This window comes from Ciona robusta, chromosome 13, assembly GCF_009617815.1.
Source record: "Ciona robusta chromosome 13, ASM961781v2".
NCBI lineage: Eukaryota > Metazoa > Chordata > Ascidiacea > Phlebobranchia > Cionidae > Ciona > Ciona robusta.
This window is the reverse complement of record NC_143247.1, coordinates 568,039-589,794: the sequence shown is the minus strand read 5'-3', so window position 1 is coordinate 589,794 and position 21,756 is coordinate 568,039. Positions and strand designations below refer to the sequence as shown.

The 21,756-nt window shown below is 40.2% G+C and overlaps 2 protein-coding genes across 2 annotated transcripts; one reads left to right on the top strand and one right to left on the bottom strand.

Moving 5' to 3' along the window:
- The first annotated feature begins 869 nt into the window (after window positions 1-869).
- LOC149725584 (uncharacterized) lies at window positions 870-8,973 on the top strand. The gene is made up of 11 exons (XM_089891291.1): window positions 870-1,084; window positions 1,493-1,615; window positions 3,286-3,377; window positions 3,766-3,820; window positions 4,373-4,451; window positions 4,813-4,940; window positions 5,340-5,459; window positions 6,084-6,227; window positions 6,491-6,565; window positions 7,235-7,288; window positions 8,527-8,973. Exons 1-11 carry the CDS (start codon window positions 998-1,000, stop codon window positions 8,731-8,733), a joined length of 1,164 nt encoding a protein of 387 aa, XP_089747417.1. The 5' UTR covers window positions 870-997; the 3' UTR covers window positions 8,734-8,973.
- An 8,933-nt stretch (window positions 8,974-17,906) lies between these two features.
- On the bottom strand, window positions 17,907-21,098 carry LOC149725583 (zinc finger protein 503-like). The gene is made up of 2 exons (XM_089891289.1): window positions 20,850-21,098; window positions 17,907-19,333 (listed from the first exon to the last, which is right to left on the bottom strand). The coding sequence occupies exons 1-2, from the start codon at window positions 20,913-20,915 to the stop codon at window positions 18,206-18,208; spliced, it is 1,194 nt and encodes a 397-aa protein (XP_089747415.1). The 5' UTR covers window positions 20,916-21,098; the 3' UTR covers window positions 17,907-18,205.
- Between the last annotated feature and the right edge of the window lie 658 nt (window positions 21,099-21,756).

Below are 21,756 nucleotides of genomic sequence, written 5' to 3'. Positions count from 1 at the left end.
TGTTACTAGATTAAGATTTCTAGTTTTTTTTATAATTTTATTTTAAAATAATTTTACGAGTTTACTGTATCTGTATGTTATGTTCGGCAACAAGCTTATTATTTTACATTTTTACTCAAGTAGTTTTTACTGTCGTTTTGCTGCTAGTTCTTTCGTTGTTTTAATAATTTAATCTTCGCTATCGTATTTGAAGAGATAAATAAGTTATAACATGTTATCGTCTTTATGTAAAACGGAAAAGTTTCGCCAACTTACGAGTATAATATGTTTTATTGAATAATTTCAAATCCAAGTTTAGCTAGCTGTGTGGAAACTGATGACGTTGCAAAACTCGTTTATTGCAAAACTCGTATACAGCATGTGTGTTATAGTATATTGCGACCTACACTTGTGTGCTGTAGATTATGAAGGAAACTTCATAAAGGAAACGTCATTTAATTTTTCTATTTGAAAACCATAGCATAGATTTAATTAATTAAAACAACAATTAGCAGCAAAACGACAGTCGTTAAAACACGGGTTTTCTGTCCCATACAACTCGTACGAGTCCTACCCGCTTACAAGTTATCACATATGTAACTTTGCGGACAATCATCATCATAATTTTGTGGTTCATAGATTTACCCATTACGTATTACAAAAAATAAATTTTATTAAAAATTATGCTTAGGCTACAACACCGTTATTGTAGAGTATTTGTAATCCAATTTTGCCATTATAAAAACTCGACAGCGAGCATGAGGTGCAACAACTCGTTGAAAAACAATCGAAAGACGAATCGCGCATGATTATGACGTCACATTCGCATTATCACTTGGATTTGATTGACAGGGCAAATGTCAGCGAGTAACTCGGCTCTGCAGCGTATACCACGCGTGTTAATCTATTGAACTGTTTCTTTGTGTTCTGTAGCAATTCTCAGCTAGCCAATTGAGTTATTTCCGCTATTGTAACGCTAGGCAATTCAATTTAAGTTAATTATCTGAGTATAGATCTAATGTACTCGATACAGAATGCGTCGAATTTGTCAGAAAGTGAAATTAATGACAAAGAAAGACAAGCAGGATATTTCAAGCCGGTCCAGGTGACATTATATTCCTTGTTTACTAAATGCGTGTTTATATACTTTGTTCAGTTTTGTGTTACTATGTAGTAGGTTGGGGTAAGATGAGACATGTTTTCAATTCATTTTATCGTCTGTAACAAACAAAGAATATTTACAGTGTTATATTACTATAAACTAGAAATTCCATAAGAGCGTTGTTAAACGTTAAAACACGATCAGCAAATATGCGATATTACGTGCTTAGGTTAGCCATCTTACCCCACAGTATATATTTAAAAAATGGTACAACTAATTCAAGGTTATTGATTCGTTGGCACTTCGTAAAACCAGCTTTTTAAAATTGAAATGCCCGTCGAATACAAACTGTACACCACATGTGGTTTTTTGTATATTAGAATTAAGTTTGACGTGAATAATATTTTTCAGAACTCTGGGGAATCCCCCATGTACCAGTCAGCCAGCGCCACTAGCGGAATAACCAACGGAAACGTGCCAAGGTTTGGAACAGTCATTCCCAATCGTATCTTCGTGGGTGGGATCGATTTCAAGGTAAATGGATTGGCAGATTGCTTATATATATATGCCAATATGCGTGTTGTAAACCATAGCCGTGGGCCCTAGCCCGTAACTTATAGGGTAGTTAGCACGCCCGCCTCTAACCCAGAGTTAATGAGTTCAAGGCTCGTCGCTGCCACCATTGTGGACGCATGCATAGGCGCTAACTTTTGCCTCATTCATGAGTGGCCTGCTACAGTGACATAAAAATCGTGTGACGTAACAATCGTTACTTGTTTCGAGCAGTGCCTTGCGCGAGGACATGCAACACGGCGAATTATTTTTAATATAATACCAATTGGCAGATTGTTTATTACAACATAGTGGCGATTGACACGTGGATTTTCAACGTTAAAATACCAATTGACGCGTTGATTATTTGCATCATAATAGCGATTGACGCGTTCATTGGTAAACCTTGCAAAAGTAAATCAAATGCTCGTGTTTAACGTTTACGATTAAAGCAGCTGTGGTTTATTAAACGTTTACATTGGGATAGGCGTATTTGGCCATAAATATTAATTACACTGAATTACCAAGTAATCAAAACAGTTTAATGTTGTTTACTGCAGCAACCCTTCTACCGATCGCAATGGGTGTTCAACGAGAACAACATTGTGTACTTACGAAGTTTTAAATATGCATTTTTACGATTGTAAATACATCTGAATTAGTAAATCAGATGAAACATTGGTGTAAGTTCTATGCATCTCCATCGTGGATAATGTAACGATTATTTTCGTCAGAATAACTTTGATAAACCATTACGATTGTTACGTCATAAACAATATTGTTGGTAAACACTCGTGTTTTATTCGCTGCCGTACGATCTGTAGTTTTTTTATAGTTTCTGTTTCTGATGATTAGTTTAAACGCAGGTAAACCGCTGTTATGTGAATTTTAATAACTGCAAATATAAGAGCGAGGAGCGACGCTATCAGTAAATTGGAACCAACAGAAATTGTAATATGATATAGATATTACAAAGTATCGTCCCGGTCGAGTTTGGACAGAAGCCAAAAAACATCGTTCGTTGGCACCGCACGAGAACCGGAGTTTCATTACGTCATTTTTCACGAAAATAAATCCACAACGATTGCTTTGTTTGTTACGTGTGGATTGTATGCTACCGCATGCGTCTTCCTTTAATTCCTACGTCAGCGCAGAGCATAAAACTACGACGCTCATACACGGTGTTTTGATCTTTGTTTTGATCGTGGTTGGTTGGGCAGTGGGCACATTCCTCCCGATTGTTATATTATGAAACGTCATAACTAATATTTATGTTGTAATGGGAGTAGTGACGTAACAATTGATTAAAAAAAATTCCAATTCCTATCAAAAGAATGTAATATTGAATACAACAAGTGTTTTAGTACTCTCTGGCTGCGTGCGTGTTTTTTAATTCAAAAAATGATAGGCACGACTCACGGGGTGTATAAAACAGAACACCTGTGTAACTGTGTTATAACGACTACTCTTTTACCTCTATTTGAGGTTAAAGAACTTGAAGTTCATATACGTGGTAACTTGTAACTAGGCCAAGATGTATGAAACAGAATACCTCTGTGGCTCTGTTATGTCGTCTGTCGTTGCCCCGCCACGGCACCAAGTAAGGATGAATAAGTTGCTTTTATTGTGAAATTTAAACATTAACATTACAGACAAAGGAAGAAGATTTGCAAAAGTTTTTCTGCAACTATGGGATGGTTAAAGACACGAAGATTATACGGGACAGAGCTGATGTTTCTAAGGGGTAACTTGTTTAATACCCATATATTTTGTTGTAATATAACTGTGTCTGTGTAGATGTTTCTTTGTTTGTTCTTTTTATACCGAAGCAAGCAGCTTTATAGTGTAAACGTCGCTTAAAAGAACAAACAAAGAAATATCTACGCTGACCTGCGCTGAACAACGCTGCGTGTAGATATTTCTTTGTTTGTTCTTTTTACACCAAGACGAGCTACACTGTAGTGTAAACGCCGCTTAAAAGAACAAACAAAGAAATATCTACGCTGACCTGCGCTGAACAACGCTGGGTGTAGATATTTCTTTGTTTGTTCTTTTTACAACAAGGCGAGCTACGCTGTAGTGTAAACGCCACCCATGCATTACAAACATAATTACCGACCCAACCAACACAGGTACGGATTCGTTACTTTTGAGACATCGGAAGAAGCCGACAGAGTCAGGGATCAGGTATTATTTTATACGTGCTGTGAAGTATATTGGTTTTGTCTCTAGTCTAGAGCTTAGGGGTTCAAGGCTCGATGCTGCTACCATTGTGGGCTTACGCGTCCTTGGGCAAGACACTTAGCAGGAATTGCTCCAACCCAGTGGCCACTAATGTCTAAATTGTCAGACATACACATAAACATTTACCTACAAGTTAAATGTTACATACGCGGTAGCTCGTAAGCGGGCACGAAGTGTATGAAACAGAACACTCGTGTTATAACGACTGTTGTTACCCCGTCATGCGGGGATAAATAAGTTACATACGTAGTAACTTGTAAGCGGCACGAGGTGTATGAAACAGAACACCCGTGTTATAACGACTGTAGTTGCCCCGCCATGCGAGGATAAATAAGTTACAAACGTGGTAACTTTTAAGTGGGCACAAGGTGTATGAAACAAAACACCCGTGCTATAACGACTGTCGAGTGGTTTCCCTCCCCATGCGAGGATGAATAAGTTACATACGTGGTAAGGATAAACAATTTAAATTGAATTAATTACATTACTTCACAGGAAGATTGTTTATACTTAAATGGGAAGAAATTAAACATCGGACAAGCGATCAGAAAACAACAGATTTGTTTTCCTAAAGGTGATCTTACTTTATATTTAGTATGGCGGGGCAAGATGGTCCATGTTTTAGTGACTTTTGCCGTCCTATTTATGAGTAAACAAACATGTTTACAGAATTATTTAATCGTATCTTTACAAAGAACTTCTTTGTTAGCTATATAAACCAGGATTGGAAAATGTGGGATATTAATAAAATAATAATGTTCTAGCTGTAGCCATCTTACCCCAACCTACTGTATGCTAACTGTACAGTAAGATGTATATTGTTAGCACATAATATCCCATACCTTCTGATCAGGTTTTTAACAGATTAGCAACATCCCTTTTTGGTCGCTTATTACCCCACTATATTAACATATTCAATGCCATCACCACAACAGACATCCACGTACCTGGTCCACCTGGTAGTTGGGTGATGCATCCGGCTGGTTACGCATCGTTCACCAACAGTAATGGAATAACTTACTTTGCACAAAGTCCAGTCATCGCCCCTCTACAACAAGCACAGGTGAACACATATTATCACCAAGGTAGAACGGTCACGCTTTTATTCCAAAAAAATATTTTTTCCGTTTTAATAATAGGAGTGTTTTAACAACTGTTGTTTTACCGTTACTACCTGTCTTTTCAATTTTTTTAACTTTCCCGTTCTTCGTTTTTGTGACAGAAGAGACGAAATAAAATTCATCCATTCATGCATAAGAATAGGCGCCAAACTTAACACAGGGAAGGCAGGGATAGTTAGACACACAATTCTGTGAAACAAATCTAACTTATTAGTTGTTTTGTAATGTTTACTGATCAATGCAGTGCAAAAAACTGCTCCGTATATAACCCTGCCACCCCAGGTTTGGCGCCTATATGACCTCATGCTCACTGTCAAGTCCTTTAACCCCATATTTTCCAGCCATATAGTCATGTGATGAATTACCAACCAATGGCAACACATTATCCCGGGTACGCCTACTCACCAGCGCCATGTAGTGGCCAAGCTTACGGCACGGTTCATCTACCATGGCCCACACCGGTACGTCAGTATCTAATATATTATACAACAACGAATATCTGTGTTTTCGTGATGCTGTGTTTAGCGCTGAAATCCACTATAGTGTACGGCGTTCTGTTAGTCTGTTACATTTCTCTTAATTTGGACTTTTTTTTATTTTGAACTTGACCTGTTAGACAAGAATTACAAAAACGACTCGCAATTTGCGGCTTTCTAATTTGAACCTTGTAAAAACATAATTCCGAAGTTTTACGAAGTAGCCAGTTTGTATATCTTAGCGCATGCTTAATCAAACTTGAACTTCTCCCAAAGCCAAGGAATCTTCAAATGGTTTGAGGTTCAAATTGTCAATAGTTTTTCACGGTTATCATGTTTTATTTCAAAGTCATATTTCAATGCCAATCCCCAAATTATTTAATATATAATACTATGGGGGAAGATGGGACACCTGACCACATAATATACCTTAATATCCTGATCGTCTTTTAAAATAAACAAAATTTTAAGAATTAGAAAGTCGTGGGCATAGGCTACGGTTTTATAATTCCTTGAATGTTCTTGTTTACTACCAAATGTGACGAGAAAATAGAATGAATCCCATCTTCCCCCACCCTACTATATAACAACACAACACCCATTATATAGATTGGTGGAGCATGTGGACAGTTGATTGGCCCAGCTGTAAACCAACCACCAGCAGACCAAGTAAACATGGTTAGTATGCAACCACAGGGGTTACCTACTGGTTATATTGTACCAAGGACAGCTGCTTCTAATGGACAAAGCCAGGCAAGTGTTATGTCACTGTTCATGAGGTCATAATATGTTTTGTGAATTAAGAACAGTCTAACCATTAAGAACGGTCTATGAGAGTTGTAAAGATACGGTTTAATAATTCTTTGAATGTTTTTTGTTTACTACCTAATGGAACAAGAAATAGAATGAAAATATCTTTTATCTTACACCGCCCTACTATGTATTGTTTCATATTACATAACTTTAATGACGTCATATAATATATTGTGACATCATCATTACATTCATCCAATCAGGTTCAACTTGCCCCTAGACCACCTGACCAACAACCAATCGTAGACAAGCCCGCCGTTTACCCCCCACAATCAGAGGTAATTATGACATCAATATTGTAAGGGTTAAACAACGTGTATGTATGTTGTTTCTATCCTTCTGATGTTTTAAACTAACTGAATATAATAGGGTGGGGAAAATGGGACACCTTTTTAGTTCATTTTCTCGTTCAATTTGGTAGTAAACAAAGAACATTAAAGAATTATAAAACCGTATCCTCATGACTCCCATAAACCGTTGTTAATTGTTTAAAACACGATCAGGATATTTGGATATTATGTGCAAAAGGTGTCCCATCTTTCCCACCCCACTATATTTATTTATGAATTTCTGGGAATTGTTTGTTTTGTGATCTTTCGTCGCCATACAAAGAACCGATGTTTCGTCTGCCATGCAGCGATACATTATCAGGGTTTACTGTTAAGTGTTTTGCCCAAGGCCGATATGCCCACATTGGTGGCAGCATTGAGCCTTGAACCGGTAACCTTTAGGCTACAGGCAGGCGCAAAGTAATGTGTAAATTCTAAATTAGTTATTTAGAGTTTTGATAATTTGGACAACTAATTAGTGACCAGTTGGTTGCAACAATTTTCGTTAAATATCCTCCTTAAGGACACATGGGCCCACAATGGTAGCCTTTATGATCACAAAACAAACCCCATAAAATTTCTCCCACCTTTATAATTAAACAATGATTTCTTCCACAGTCGGTTCGTGTGTTGGTAAGTTCAGCTCATACCCACCCACAGTTTGTACAATCGGTAAGTTATGTTTAACGACATATATTAGGGTGGGGTAAAATGGGACACCTTTAACACATATTATTAAAATATCCTGATCGTGTTTTAAACAATTAACAACGGTCTATGGGAGTCGTGAGAATACAGTTTAAAATTTTTGAATGTTCTTTTTTTTCTACCAATTGGGATGAGAAAAAATAATAAAAATATGTCCAATCTTCCCCCACCCTACTATATTATAACCGTAAAATTGTAACAAAATCTGGGGCTGACATTGTAAAAATACAGTTACACTCATAGTTGTCAAACATAGGAAACCTCATTGATTAATGTGGTGAATGCAATATACTTTGACTCTGCTTGTTTGTATAGACACCTAACAGCAGGGTAAAGCTGGGGTGACATTGTTAAAATACAGGTACACTCATAGTTGTCAAACATAGGAACTTCATTGATTAATGTGGTGAATGCAATATACTTTGGCTCTGCTTGTTTGTATAGACACCTAACAGCAGGGTAAAATCTGGGGTGACATTGTTAAAATACAGGTACACTCATAGTTGTCAAACATAGGAACTTCATTGATTAATGTGGTGAATGCAATATACTTTGGCTCTGCTTGTTTGTATAGACACCTAACAGCAGGGTAAAATCTGGGGTGACATTGTTAAAATACAGGTACACTCATAGTTGTCAAACATAGGAACTTCATTGATTAATGTGGTGAATGCAATATACTTTGGCTCTGCTTGTTTGTATAGACACCTAACAGCAGGGTAAAATCTGGGGTGACATTGTTAAAATACAGTTACACTCATAGTTGCCAAACATAGGGAACCTCATTGATTAATGTGGTGAATGCAATATACTTTGGCTCTGCTTGTTTGTATAGACACCTAACAGCAGGGTAAAGCTGGGGTGACATTGTTAAAATACAGGTACACTCATAGTTGTCAAACATAGGAACTTCATTGATTAATGTGGTGAATGCAATATACTTTGGCTCTGCTTGTTTGTATAGACACCTAACAGCAGGGTAAAATCTGGGGTGACATTGTTAAAATACAGTTACACTCATAGTTGCCAAACATAGGGAACCTCATTGATTAATGTGGTGAATGCAATATACTTTGGCTCTGCTTGTTTATGATGTTACCCCTGGTCTAAAAGTTTAAGTAGCATGACCCTTAACCTTACCTCTATGCCACATACGTCATAATTACCTACCTACGTCATACTTGTTATAATCCCACTCCCAGGTGATTCCCCAGCCCCTATACCACCAACCAACCCCTATAAAATGTGCGCATGCGCAGTACGTCGCTCAAGACGGGTCACCGATGCCCCATTATGGCGTCATAACACTTCCTGAAAACGACGCCCATCCTGCGATGACGCAAGCAGTGGTGACGTCAGAAGGTGACCTTTTGACCCCACCTTTGACCCCGGATCAGCAGCAGCAGTAACGAACCCAGTAATCTTGAATATTTTTTACCTTGTATTTAAACCCACTATGAATTATGCCGGTACATTTGCACTATATTTACTCAACATAAACTTAAATCTTGTTCAATTTTCATGTTTGGCGTTAAAACGATTCATTCCGAGTTAAAGGTTCACAACAACTTCGTTTCGTTCGTTCGTTCCTCGTTCTTTCGTTCGTTTCTTTCGTTATTTACTGAATATACGACCTCGTGACGTCATAATACCATTTCGTCTATTATTGTCAGGTATTGAAGTTTGGAAGAAGGTGTATATTGCATTACTTTACTTCTGCTTAAAAGTATTAAACAATTAAAGTATTCGTTTTTTGGTTCGTTTAAAATATTAGATAAATATTACGGTGGGTGGTGTTGGGACACCTTTTCGTTCTAATTTCTCGTTCCATTTGGTAGTAATAGAAAGAACATTTAAAGGATTATAAAACCGTATCCTCACAACTTCCGTACTCCGTTGTTAATTCTTTAAAACATGATCAGGATATTCGGATATTATGTGTTAAAGGTGTCCCATCTTACCCCATAGTACTAAACTATCTCCCTGGTACCTGTTGTATAATGACATCAAAATAACGCAAGGCTATAACACGGTGCCGAGGCTTGCGAGTTTTAAACGTGGATTTTGCTTGATACAAACGACAGGTTTAAAATTAATACAACGGGTATCAGTGAGACATAAGAGACAGTTTTAAACAAGGTAATGACAGTAGTAACTATAACACGGGTGTTCTGTTTCATACACCGCATCTCCACTAACAAATTACCACGAATGTAGTTTATTTATCCTCGCATGGCGGGGTAACGACAGTCGTTATAACACGGGTGTTCTATTCCATACGCCTCATGCCCGCTTACTAGTTACCATGTATGTAACTTTGTATGTGACGAGTCTTTTAGACAGCCCATTAATGACCACTGGGTTTGAGAAATTGTCGTTAAGTGTCTTGTGTTAGCAGATAAACATAACGTACGCCGGCATGAGCTAATATACATTCTAGCAGGGAATAAACTTTAGCTACCAATCGAGGTGATTCGCGTGTCTGGTTTAAATCGCCGTAAGCTATATCCGCACGGTGGCGATAAAGAGACAAATAAACGACATTGGCTCTAAATACTTTTATGTTGTTTTCAAAGCTAACCGTTGAATGCAATTATCACAATTAAAATATTTTCAGTATTGAGAAAATCACTTTAAAAGATTTAAGTTTTAAATCCACGGTGAATCACCGTTTATTAAACGACAATTAACTTTTATTACAAGATAAACGCTATTGTTACATCATGACTGTATTTGTCTCTAGCGACTTTCGGATTAAAGTAATGACATATTGAAACGTCATAATCATGTTATTTTATAAGTGAAAGTTCCTGGTTTAGAAATCATCTAAAAGCCATGTAAAGAGAATGTCACAGCGTTGTTAATTGAACGAGATATTCAAAATATAAAAATGAGTAAAAAAAAACAAACAAAGTAATATCTACACCCAGCGTTGTTCAGCGCAGGACAGCGTAGATATTTTTTTGTTTGTTCTTTTAAGCGGCGTTTACACTACAACGTAGCTCGCTTCGGTGTAAAAAAAACAAACAAAGAAATATCTACACCCAGCGCCCTGCATTACCACTACCAATCTGGGCTGCTGTTCAAAGTAAAAACGACATTTATTCCATTCTTTGAACGCTTTTATTCCAACCGCCGCCAAATTGAGAACCTGGAACCCCCATTCGAATTCCGAAGCTTTATTCGCGTTTTACTCCTTGGCATTATGACGTCATTTCCCGTGGGGGTTAAGCAGGGGTCACGACCCTAACAGCACTCGACAAGGAGCATCGCTGAATCTACTTAATAAAATTACCATCGTCCTAATGTGTGTCGGTCTACTCATGACTCCAAGCAATTATTCGCTCCTTTGATCCCCATGCCCGGTCGATTCGCCATGGGAATTGGGTTTGATGAGACAAGTTTCGGTGGTTTCGCCACTTTTATGTCGACTCGTGTATCAATCACATGTATCTGTTAGCGAGATTTAATTCTGTTCTAGCTTATCAAAGGCTTTTGATTGACAAGCTGTCCCTCGGGGGCGTGCGCGAGCCAACGAACATGATTTTAAATTTGCCAACTTGTTTTCTATGTTATTAACTCGGTACACTGTTTGTCGTTTATCCCACGGACCGGTACACTGTTTGTCGTTTATCTCACAAACCGGTACGCTGTTTGTCGTTTATCTCACGAACCGGTACACTGCTTGTCGTTTATTTTACAAACCGGTACACTGTTTGTCGCCTTGTTCTATAATTCTAGTCACGCTAGTCATGCACTTTATTTTAATTAATTAATTCACAAAACAAACTCATTCCGTTAAAATTGGGAAATTCCAGAAGATAATGTTTCTTTAAATTGCTACCCGGCCGATGAGAGCCGAAACGCAAGCCTCACAAAGTGGAAAATTGTTTTAAAGTTTTAAAATAGCATCAAGTATATGAGAAAAGCTACGAACAGGTGCAATACTGTAATTATTACCGTGTATCTTCGATTCAACGGGCGGCACCACTTATAAATGGGAGCATCAAACGACATAGCTGTCACAGGAGGCCATAATGACGAGGTAATACCCGCTTTGTGACATCACCAGCCACTTTACGTCGCAACAATCTACCCATTATGACAGATATCTTACCAAGACCATCAAAGCTGAGTCATAGAAACATCGAATACCTGACCAGCGCCATTGTGTGTCCAAAATCTTTGACTTTCGCAGTTGAGTTTGAACGAACTTGTCAGGTTTCGATTGCGTTTTTCTTTTGTGAATAGGCGTAAAAATACTTATAATTACTTTATGACGCTTTTACAAGAAATAAACTGTAAAAGTAATTCTATTAAACTACTAAAGCGTCACAAAATAAATATATTAATTTATTTAAGCGTCACAAAATAACCGCTTCTAAATCCTGTTACTGACATTTTACTAATCACAAAACAAATTATCATGTTTTTCACACTTTTCAGCGTTTAAATTTATTTTTAGGTCCAAGTTTCCCTTCAAATCACCAAAAAGACATACATTTTCCCTTCACCCACTGTGTTATTTTGGACACACAATGGCGGCGTTTGGGCGGCTCCGAGTATTTATAACTCTGAACCAAGGATGTGAGAAACGATAGAATCGCCGCGTTGGTCTCCACCGCAACAGCGAGCGTGGATTCCCAGCCTATCTCATCCTCCCTTTCACATAACATGCATGGCGCAACAACAACAAGGCGGCAGACTTATATATAAGTAGGGTGGGGAAGATGGGACACCTTTTCACTCCATTTTTCCGTCTTATTTTGTAGTAAACGAAGAACATTTAAAGAATTATTAAACCGTATTCTCACGACTCCCATAGACCGTTGTTTATTGTTTAAAACTTGATCAGGATATTTCGATAATATGTGCTGTCCCATCTTCCCCACCCGACTATATCATACAGTTTTACGAAATATTTTTTTAATATACACGTTTAGTAGGGTGGGGACAGATGGGACACCTTTTCATTCTATTTTCTCTACCCATTTGGTAGTAAACAAAGAACAAAGAATTAAAAAACTTGTTTCCATCTTACCCCACAGTTGGTATACTAGGTTGGGGTAAGATGAGATAAGCTTAGCAGATAATATCCCTTATTTCCTAATCGTGTTTTAAACAATTTACAACGCGACTAGGACATTTGGATAAAATGTGCTAAAGATGTCCCATATTCCCCCACCCTACTGTATGTTTGATATATCGATGATATGTTGAAAACGCGTGCAACCGAGAGAATGTAAAAAAGAATTAAAATTCTTAAAGAGAAAGTCGCATCAACAAAGTTGGCGCTTTAGCGTTCTAAAAATAGATAACTCTCGAAAGAGTTTTGAGATTGTGACGTCATAATTAGCTATAATCGAACGTCGAAAACACCTGCTGTAATTAACAATAGAAATTCGCGAGAATTTTTCACAATTGATGAAAATGAATTGAACGAAGGAGTAAAGAAAACAAGTGGCCGCTCGCGCGCATGTATCATCATCTGGGTGTCACTCGAAACGTAAGTGTCGATCCGTCTTCCTTAGCCGGTACTGATGAATGGGGTTGGGTGCTTTATAAAGGCACTTGATTGGCCGATCAATCAACAACGCACAAGTGTTGGCTCATTAATCAACAGACTGTGATTGTGCGCCTACAGTAGCTCGCTATAGAAAGCGCGGCAATTGAATAAATGAATGAAACTTGTTTATCCTCGCATGGCGGGGCAACGACAGTCGTTATAACACGGGTGTTCTGTTTCATACACCTCGTGCCCGCTTACGAGTTACCACGTATGTAAATTTGTGATTGAACATTTCAATTATATTATCACAATAGAATGTTGGCCGTTTATCAGAATCGTGTTTTCGCGCTCCCGAATAAATCACACGCGGCGTCGGTAGCGTTCCATCCCCGCACACTGTGTGTTTATACAGCTTACAGTGGTGACTGATGGATGGTATATGATAAGATCCTTGTTGTGTTTTCGCGATTCTTGGTCGTTAAAAGTTTTCTACAACCAGCAATCTTTAGCTAGGCGTGAAGTTTTCGTCGCATGGAAAATATGCGTAATAAGCATATCTCGAATCGGTGTGAAAAAGATCTTCTAGACATTTTTGTAATCTTAAATGAGGGCGTATATGTCCTTGAAGAAGATACTTAACGACAAACCCTGAACATGTTTCGCTCTATGGCAATTGTTTGGCGGGTGTAATATCAAAGTAGAAGAGTCCTCTGACAATTGTTTGTTTGTGATCTTAAAGAACCGACGTTTCATCCGCCATGCAATGAGATATCATCAGGGTTTGCTCTTTAGTGTCTTGCCCTATAAGGATATATTTCCAATAATGACTTATCTGTTCACTTACATTAAAAAGGGAATATACACAACTAGAAAATGGAAGTAGCGACAAAACAACAGTTGTTATAACATTCTGGTTGTTGTAGTTTAACCCGCAGTGATAAATGTTGGAATACTGGTTGAAATGCTTATCTATATATGTACAGCTATAAGGTGGGGGAAGATGGAACACCTTTTCATTCTATTTTCTCGTCCCATTTATCAGTAAACAAAGAACATTTAAAGAATTATAAAACTATACCCCCTCGACTCCCATAGACTGTTGTTAATTGTTTAAAAGACGATCAGGATGCTTAGATATTATGTGCTGGAAGTGTCCCATCTTTCCCCACCCACTATATCATAACACAACGCTTACATAGTAACCGGTAACGTTGGCCGGCACGTGGGGTATATGCTAAAGTGCCGATGCTGCAGTGGTAGGTGTTAAAGGTCAAGTGACGTCACAGCCACCGGTAACGAAGTTATTTCATTATGACATCATAACCCAAGGGAGATTTTCGAATCCGGTGTTTCTCGCATAAAGCGTCGACCATTGTTTTATTGTTAAATAGTAAGGGTAATTGTGAGGTCACTATGTTTATAAAACCATTGAGGGGGGAAATTAAATTAATCGATGCTTTATGACGTCATAAACCCGTTCTTTCAGAAACCGCTGTGGCTTCTGCTGGATTAGAAATCGCGGACAGTTGTCGACGCGATAGTATTGTGACGCATTTGAGTGACAGCGTTTTTGTTTGAGCTTATTGTGTACGTAACAATCGACATGCCGCGTCGAAAGGCAGCACAGTGGTGTGACGTCACAAACACCATTGTGATGTTTGTACATCAAGTGCTTTATCTTAAAAAGCGCGATGTCGCTTATTATCGCGGGGTTGATTAATTGACACTTAAGCGACCGCTTAGCTACCGTGCAGATTCTTGTCGGAGATTACGGCTTATGACGTCATAAAATGGGGGTAAAACACCCCGTGAACCCCTACTTGACCCCTGACCCCGTAGTTAACCTCCGATCCCATGTATATGACTCCATATCCGAGCCACATTATCCAGCCATTTTTATTCGTTACCGCTGCATTATGACATAACAACAGTGCCTACGATCAAGTATGACGTAACAAACGTCATTATATTTGTATTCAGGAATTAAATTCTCGAACCAAGCCACCAATCCTTCCAAAAACGACGATTCTAATTTAATTTTAATTGGATTTTAACTTGGAGCCGATGAAAGGACGTTTTAGTTGATTAGCCTTCTCTTCAAATCTCCCGTAATCTGGCAATACTGTGGAGAAAATCTCGGTTTGTATATTTTTGGGGTCGTTCAACAAACAAGACGCCTGTGAAAACACGGCCTGTCAATCAAGCAACAGAAGACTTGATCTTGAGATAAGTTATCTGATGGTCCTGAAAGTTTTCGCGAATATTCACGCGCATAAAATTCTAGGATACGTCACGTGGGTAGCTCGCCGCAATTAAAATGACTCTCCGCCAAAAAGGAAACGAGCTTGCGCGGATGAATATGGGAATACTAATTTTGTTTTTAGTGCGGAAATATATTTCAGCTTGAACTATATATTTGTGTTGTTTATGTGTCTGTAGTTATTATTGTAAATATACTATCATAAAAAAGCAAACTTGTGCAATTATATTCATCATACATACAAATATATTATCAGTTTTAACTTCTTTATTTTTGACAGAATGGTCGTTATATTTGGTTAAGAGACCGACGACGACATTTAGACGAAATATTTATCTTTTATTTAATAACTACTTGAACTTAATTTTTGTCTCTTACATTTTCATAGCACAAGATTCTTACTGTATTTCTTTACACGAGAATCGTTTCCACTCTATGAATATATTACTAGATCAGGGTCAGAATTTATTACAACTTGTCTTTAAAATAAAACGTTTCGTAGTAAATATTATCTGAATTATGCATTAAAGGTGTCATATGTGTCAACTGTGCCACATTTGTGCCTGCTGTGCCATGTGGGTGATTCATATATCGTGTGTGAGTGCCATGTGTGCCATTTGGGTGTCACGTGTGCCGCATGGAACTTGGCGATAGCAAACAATCCATTGCATCTTGGCTTCGACTGCGTTTGCAGAAATCCTGGACAAGAAAAAGTTTGACTGAATTTATCTTTTTTGTTAAACTGTAGTTTAATATGACGTAGGTGTGACGTAACAAAAAATACTGTGGGTTGGTTTTATACAAACTTTAATCAAACAGCAGGCGTGGCGTGTACACAAAGTTGAAATATATAACAAAAATATAGAAATATAAATATTAATCTATATTCAAAGTTGAAACTTCGTCAGAAATATCGTTTGATATCAACCGGTTGTTTCGTTTTTGTGTCAACGGGAAATCTCAAAGTCGCTATTTGTCATCATTGTACGTTACACGGGTCACGTGCTACAACAAACGATATGCCCGACATTTTGACCCTTGACCCTTAACCCCTAACCCTACGTGCCCCCGGATTGACCCCTGTCCGGTGTGACAGCGTTCGAAAAAAATCGAAACTCCCGAAGGAATCGCGTCCGGTCATTTGTTACGTAACAATGCGGTCAACGCTGTTGATTTGAACTTGGGAGAATTGGGATCAGGATTCTAAATATTTCTAAAAATAAACCGAGGACACTTGAACCGGGCGATGATGAGATACGACGATGCTGGGTTAGGAGTTGGTATGGTCTGTGGCGGTGAAGCGGTGGTTGGGTGTTGATGGCTCAGCATGATTGTCACTCTGGTCGGTAATAACAGCGATTTCGGCCGGAGAAAGTGCCGTGTTTATGGTACGGTGCATGAAGCTGGAATTAGCGGCAAGTCTGGCGGTTTTTTGAACGAGATTTCTCGATCGTGCGAGGCGGGGAAGTCGCCGGGTTTGGGAGAAATATTCCCCGGGAGAGATTGGGCGGCTTGTCGATGTTGACAGGCGGCCTGTCTGTAAGTTGTCGCCTCGCCAATGTAATTGGCTGCGTGATCGTTATTCGGGTCTTACTCTAATGGCGGCAGATGTTTCGGACAGTAACTTGGTGGATAGTAACCTTTTTTACACTGATGATGGACCAAGTTACTGTCTGGATACTAAACTCATGATCAGCGGATGTTTCGGGCAGTAACTTGGTGGATAGTAACCTCTTTTACACTGATGATGGACCAAGTTACTGTCTGGATACTAAACGCATTATCAGCAGATGTTTCGGACAGTAACTTGGTGGATAGTAACCTCTTTTACACTGATGGTAGACCAAGTTACTGTCTAGATACTAAACTCATGATCAGCAGATGTTTCGGACAGTAACTTGGTGGATAGTAACCTCTTTTACACTGATGATGGACCAAGTTACTGTCTGGATACTAAACTCATGATCAGCAGATGTTTCGGACAGTAACTTGGTGGATAGTAACCTCTTTTACACTGATGATGGACCAAGTTACTGTCTGGATACTAAACGCATTATCAGCAGATGTTTCGGACAGTAACTTGGTGGATAGTAACCTCTTTTACACTGATGATGGACCAAGTTACTGTCTGGATACTAAACGCATTATCAGCAGATGTTTCGGACAGTAACTTGGTGGATAGTAACCTCTTTTACACTGATGATGGACCAAGTTACTGTCTGGATACTAAACGCATTATCAGCAGATGTTTCGGACAGTAACTTGGTGGATAGTAACCTCTTTTACACTGATGATGGACCAAGTTACTGTCTGGATACTAAACTCATGATCAGCAGATGTTTCGGACAGTAACTTGGTGGATAGTAACCTCTTTTACACTGATGATGGACCAAGTTACTGTCTGGATACTAAACTCATGATCAGCAGATGTTTCGGACAGTAACTTGGTGGATAGTAACCTCTTTTACACTGATGATGGACCAAGTTACTGTCTGGATAATAAACTCATGAACTAATTGTTTCTTTTTTTCGCCTGCCTAATATTTTTGAGACTAAGCCCGATATCGGCGGAGAATCAAATAATATTTGTCTTTGTACAACAACCAAAACTTTATAAAATATTCATCCGCGCATGTCTCAATATACCAAGCGCTGCAAGACCGGGGAGGGGCAGTTGTGAGGTCACAAACTCTCTTTATGATGTCATAAAATGATCTATATCACCGAAATTAATTTAAAGCCGGATCTAGGTCACGTGGGCGCGTTAAAATTTTGACGACTGACGTTATAAAATATTGACGTCATAAAGGAGATGATTTGTTGTTTAATTTTATTGGCTTCGGTAAAGATACCAATTCACAATGAAGGATCGCAGCTTTGAAAGTGTTGCCGCGCAAGCAGCGAAAAAGTGAAAAATATAAGGAAACACTGCGAAAAATAATTAGCTCTCGCTGCGGCTACGACGGTTTACGAGATCTCTTATATTGTGACGTAACGATCAAAGCGTTTTGCCGCCCCGCTCCACAGCGATCAAAGAACGAACATAAATAACAATTGATTGTAGCTTATGTGGCGACGGTACGGGAACTTGGGCTGGAAAAAAAAGGACGGATTAGTTGTATGGGAAAGCACCTAACCGTTGCCCATATAAGGCAAAGGGTGAACAGTAGGGACCCACGCCAGCTGCGATTGGTAAAGGGGGTATGGCTGGTAGCTGGGGGCTAAGGGTGGGGGTTTTGTATGGGTTGTATCTATTTAGGGGGCTATGAGGCCTTGATAGAAAGGTTGGGGTTGGTGAAGTCGCTGCCGCCAATGCTGCTGCGTGTTGGGATAAGTAAGCAGCGTATGGGTTGGAGGTGAGTTTGTCTAAGCCTCCCATTAAGTATCCTGTTGGTGCGGAGGATGATAAAGCATGAGTGCGGAGGTGGGTGAATAGTTCGTCTGCTGTAGTGAAGCGTTTGCCACAATTTCCTGAGCCGGAGTTGACCCAGTTGCATACGTGGGGTGCTGGGTCGATTGTGGGGCCGGTTCGTGCGGCTGCAGCCATCACCATTTGTGCGTAAAGCGGGTAGCCTGGTGTGGTGAAGGGGTAGAATGGTAAGCTCGGTGATTTGAGGTCGAAACACGGGTTCCCTGTAATATGGGGACCTCTGCACCCCATGCAGTATGGGTCAAAAGATTGGGGTGACGTTCCGGTTACGTTACGGGGGTCGGTGGCGCTGGTGGGGCAAACGCAGTTGCTGGTGATTCCCCTTGAGTAGGGTGAGTGGGTGTGGGGGGATTTTGTTGATGACGTATCTTGCTTCTTTGTGTCGTCATCATGGGAAGACCGTGACGTAGTGTGACGTCGTTTGCTGCTCTGTTGGTGGCGATATTTCTCCATTTGTGGGGAATGGATCGGTTTCGCGTCATCGACTTTCGTGACGTCACGAGTGATGACGTAATTGGGCTTGGACGAGTCGGTTGAGATTCTTGCTTTCTTGGCGGGAGGAGAGGTGTGATTGGTCGGCGACTTTTCCCGTTTCACCGCTTGCTGGTTGTACGGCAGATGTGGCGATGGAACCTGCTTCGGTGATGACGCCATCGCTGGTGACGTACGAGATGACGTCACGACCACTTTCCCGGCAGGTGGAGACTTCTTTGGGTCGGTGGTGAATATCTTGGTGCCGAGTTTGGCGTCTTTACCGATGGCGCTGCATGTTTGAGCGAGGAGAGCAAGAGGGCTTTGCTTGGCGTCCACCTGTGGTAATATATATTGTCAGTGGTCGGCAGCGGACATGGGGTAAATTTAATCGCATATTGTTCGCTTTTATTGGCGACGGTGGATGGGCCTGAATAGCGGATCAAACAAGGCCTTTGTGGATCAAACGATGGATTAATAAAGGCCGGTGTAATGAAAGGGGGGTCGTAAATCTAGGCATAAAACCTATAGCAGGTGTAGAATGAATTTACGCCGCGAGATGAAAGACACCGCGGGTGATTGACGCTTTATTAGACGGCGATAAAAAGAAGCATCGTCGTAAAGCTTCCATGCCATATAACCGCTCATTACGGTTGGTAAATACGAACGTGCCAGCTATATTTGATAAATCGTCGCTTTGCTTTGTGATTCAACAATCGGTCGCGCCACATCAAAGAGCTATTGTGACGTAACAATGCCAGACGTAACTGGTTTTGGGGGTTCTGTCACGACCCGCACGTCGCGTATTTCGCTTCTTGGGTTTTGAGTGACAGCCGTAACGAATCGGGATCAAAGACGCGTTTAGCGAGGCGTGACGGCGGAGTGTAAACTAGGAACACACGCGCGTATTCACCCGCGACGTAACGCCATTGTTAGGGAACAAGAGAATCGCTTAATTGCGGAGATGGGTATTGTTTGGTAAGAACGGCGTGTGTGGCGCGAATAAAGGCGAGATTAATGAGGCGTTGTGGGGGGGGAGGGTGTCAGCTCGATGGATGCCAGGTGCATAGGATTACTTGATGATTGATGACGTAACAATCACCATTGTGACAAGCACCCTCAATCGTATGTGACGTAAGGTTTAGAGAGGCCGCGCGAATTCGTCGGTGGAAACCTCGATTGAGGCCATCTGCGTCGGAGTATTTATCGCGCTTTTAACTCGCCGCGACCCTTGTGTGACGTCACAATTGCTTCCGCGTTGGGCGCGAAGACCGCGGTTTAGTGTGATGAATGCGCCACTAATCGAGGGGTGTCCTCTTTCGCGAAAACGCGACGCGGACAATCCATAATCATTACGGAGGGTTCGAGGGGCGGTGAGTCGAGTCGTAAATTTCGCGACGAGCGCGGAACGGATTGTTGTGCAGGTCATTCGGGGGGCGATTACGGTGCCAGTGCTGCCAGCTATAAAGAGGCAGTGTTTCCAGGTTTAAAACCAAGTCTTCGAAAACGCCAAGAAAACCATTCACAAAACTGCACAGTGCTGCCTATGGGGTTACATAAATGATCCGGAAACACTGGAACTATCGGTCATCATTAAAGTGGTGATTGAACGCAATAAATCGCTCTCTGCTTATTTATAACCGGCCACACCTGCGGCGGAACAGAAACGAATTTCCGCAAAACTTTCCCGAAATTACGATCTAGCTTAAAAACACGGCTGGGGGTAATATCCGCGTTGTTGGCCGTCGGATCGAATTTCAATGCTTTTAGCGACGGCGTTCGGGAAATTAATCTATTATGACGTCATAGTTTATCGCGTTCAATAACAATGGTTTACTATGATGTCATAACTTACCGTAGGCGACCCGGGAGGTGGCTGAATGTATTCGCTTCTTAGATATTGGAGGCTTCGATTGGTCATCTTGTTTCGAATATTTGATCAATTTAAACTAAGACTAAAGCAAACCTGTGAAAATAAATAAAGAACATAAATGTCTGGTATGTATAAATACCCTGGTATACAATCTGCTTTATTTATTGCTCGCTTTTTCTATTTTGTTTAATTCCCTATTTTCCGCGCGAAACATCACCCTGCGTTGCCTGCATTGGATCGCCAACTATGATGTGAAGTTGGTCGCAGTTTGAGAGAAAGAGAGAATCGCCTTTTTCTCATGGCCGATGATTGAAAGCTCTGCCTCTCAAATTGATTGACACCTCTCTCGTTTCGGCGACCAAATTAACAAAAGCTTGTCGAACGCGACAGCGAATGACGCCTTCTGCCGTGTTGACGAAAATAAAGGAAATGACGTCATGGGGGGTAATTCAAGGCAGAATCATGGTCAGTAATTTCGACAACAAATATTTTAAGTTTGTCGAATCCACCGCGAACTACACCATGTAATTAAAATGCGTCGTTTATTTTCGTAAAGTTGGTGCGTGGAGATGCATGAATATTTGATCGCACAAAATTACTGCAAAAACAGACTTGGTGTGTAATTATGAAGTGCGTCATTACGCCAAGGTAAGCCAAACCAACAATAGGGAAACTGAGTACACGATGTTCTGATAGCAGGGCTAGCTCCCCTCCATTCTATCATACAGAGATGAAAAGACGACCGCTTCGTTTATCGCATTCTTAAAATAACACCCCCTGCTCTCCCCGCTTCTTTCAATGATGATTGATTGACGTGTCGAAGCCTCTCTCCTATCGCCTTCTTTTCTCCCATTCTCTCAAGTGACACTCAAGACAGTTTACACTGGCA

What these genes read in the sequence shown, in the direction of transcription:
- LOC149725584 (XM_089891291.1), top strand. Translation starts at nt 998, where the DNA reads ATGTACTCGATACAGAATGCGTCGAATTTGTCAGAAAGTGAAATTAAT. An exon ending in AGAGCTGATGTTTCTAAGGG is followed by an intron (nt 3,378 to 3,765) that starts GTAACTTGTTTA and finishes CAACCAACACAG; the next exon opens with GTACGGATTCGTTACTTTTG. An exon ending in ACAGATTTGTTTTCCTAAAG is followed by an intron (nt 4,452 to 4,812) that starts GTGATCTTACTT and finishes TCACCACAACAG; the next exon opens with ACATCCACGTACCTGGTCCA.
- LOC149725583 (XM_089891289.1), bottom strand. Translation starts at nt 20,915, where the DNA reads ATGACCAATCGAAGCCTCCAATATCTAAGAAGCGAATACATTCAGCCA. An exon ending in CACCTCCCGGGTCGCCTACG is followed by an intron (nt 19,334 to 20,849) that starts GTAAGTTATGAC and finishes ATATTACCACAG; the next exon opens with GTGGACGCCAAGCAAAGCCC.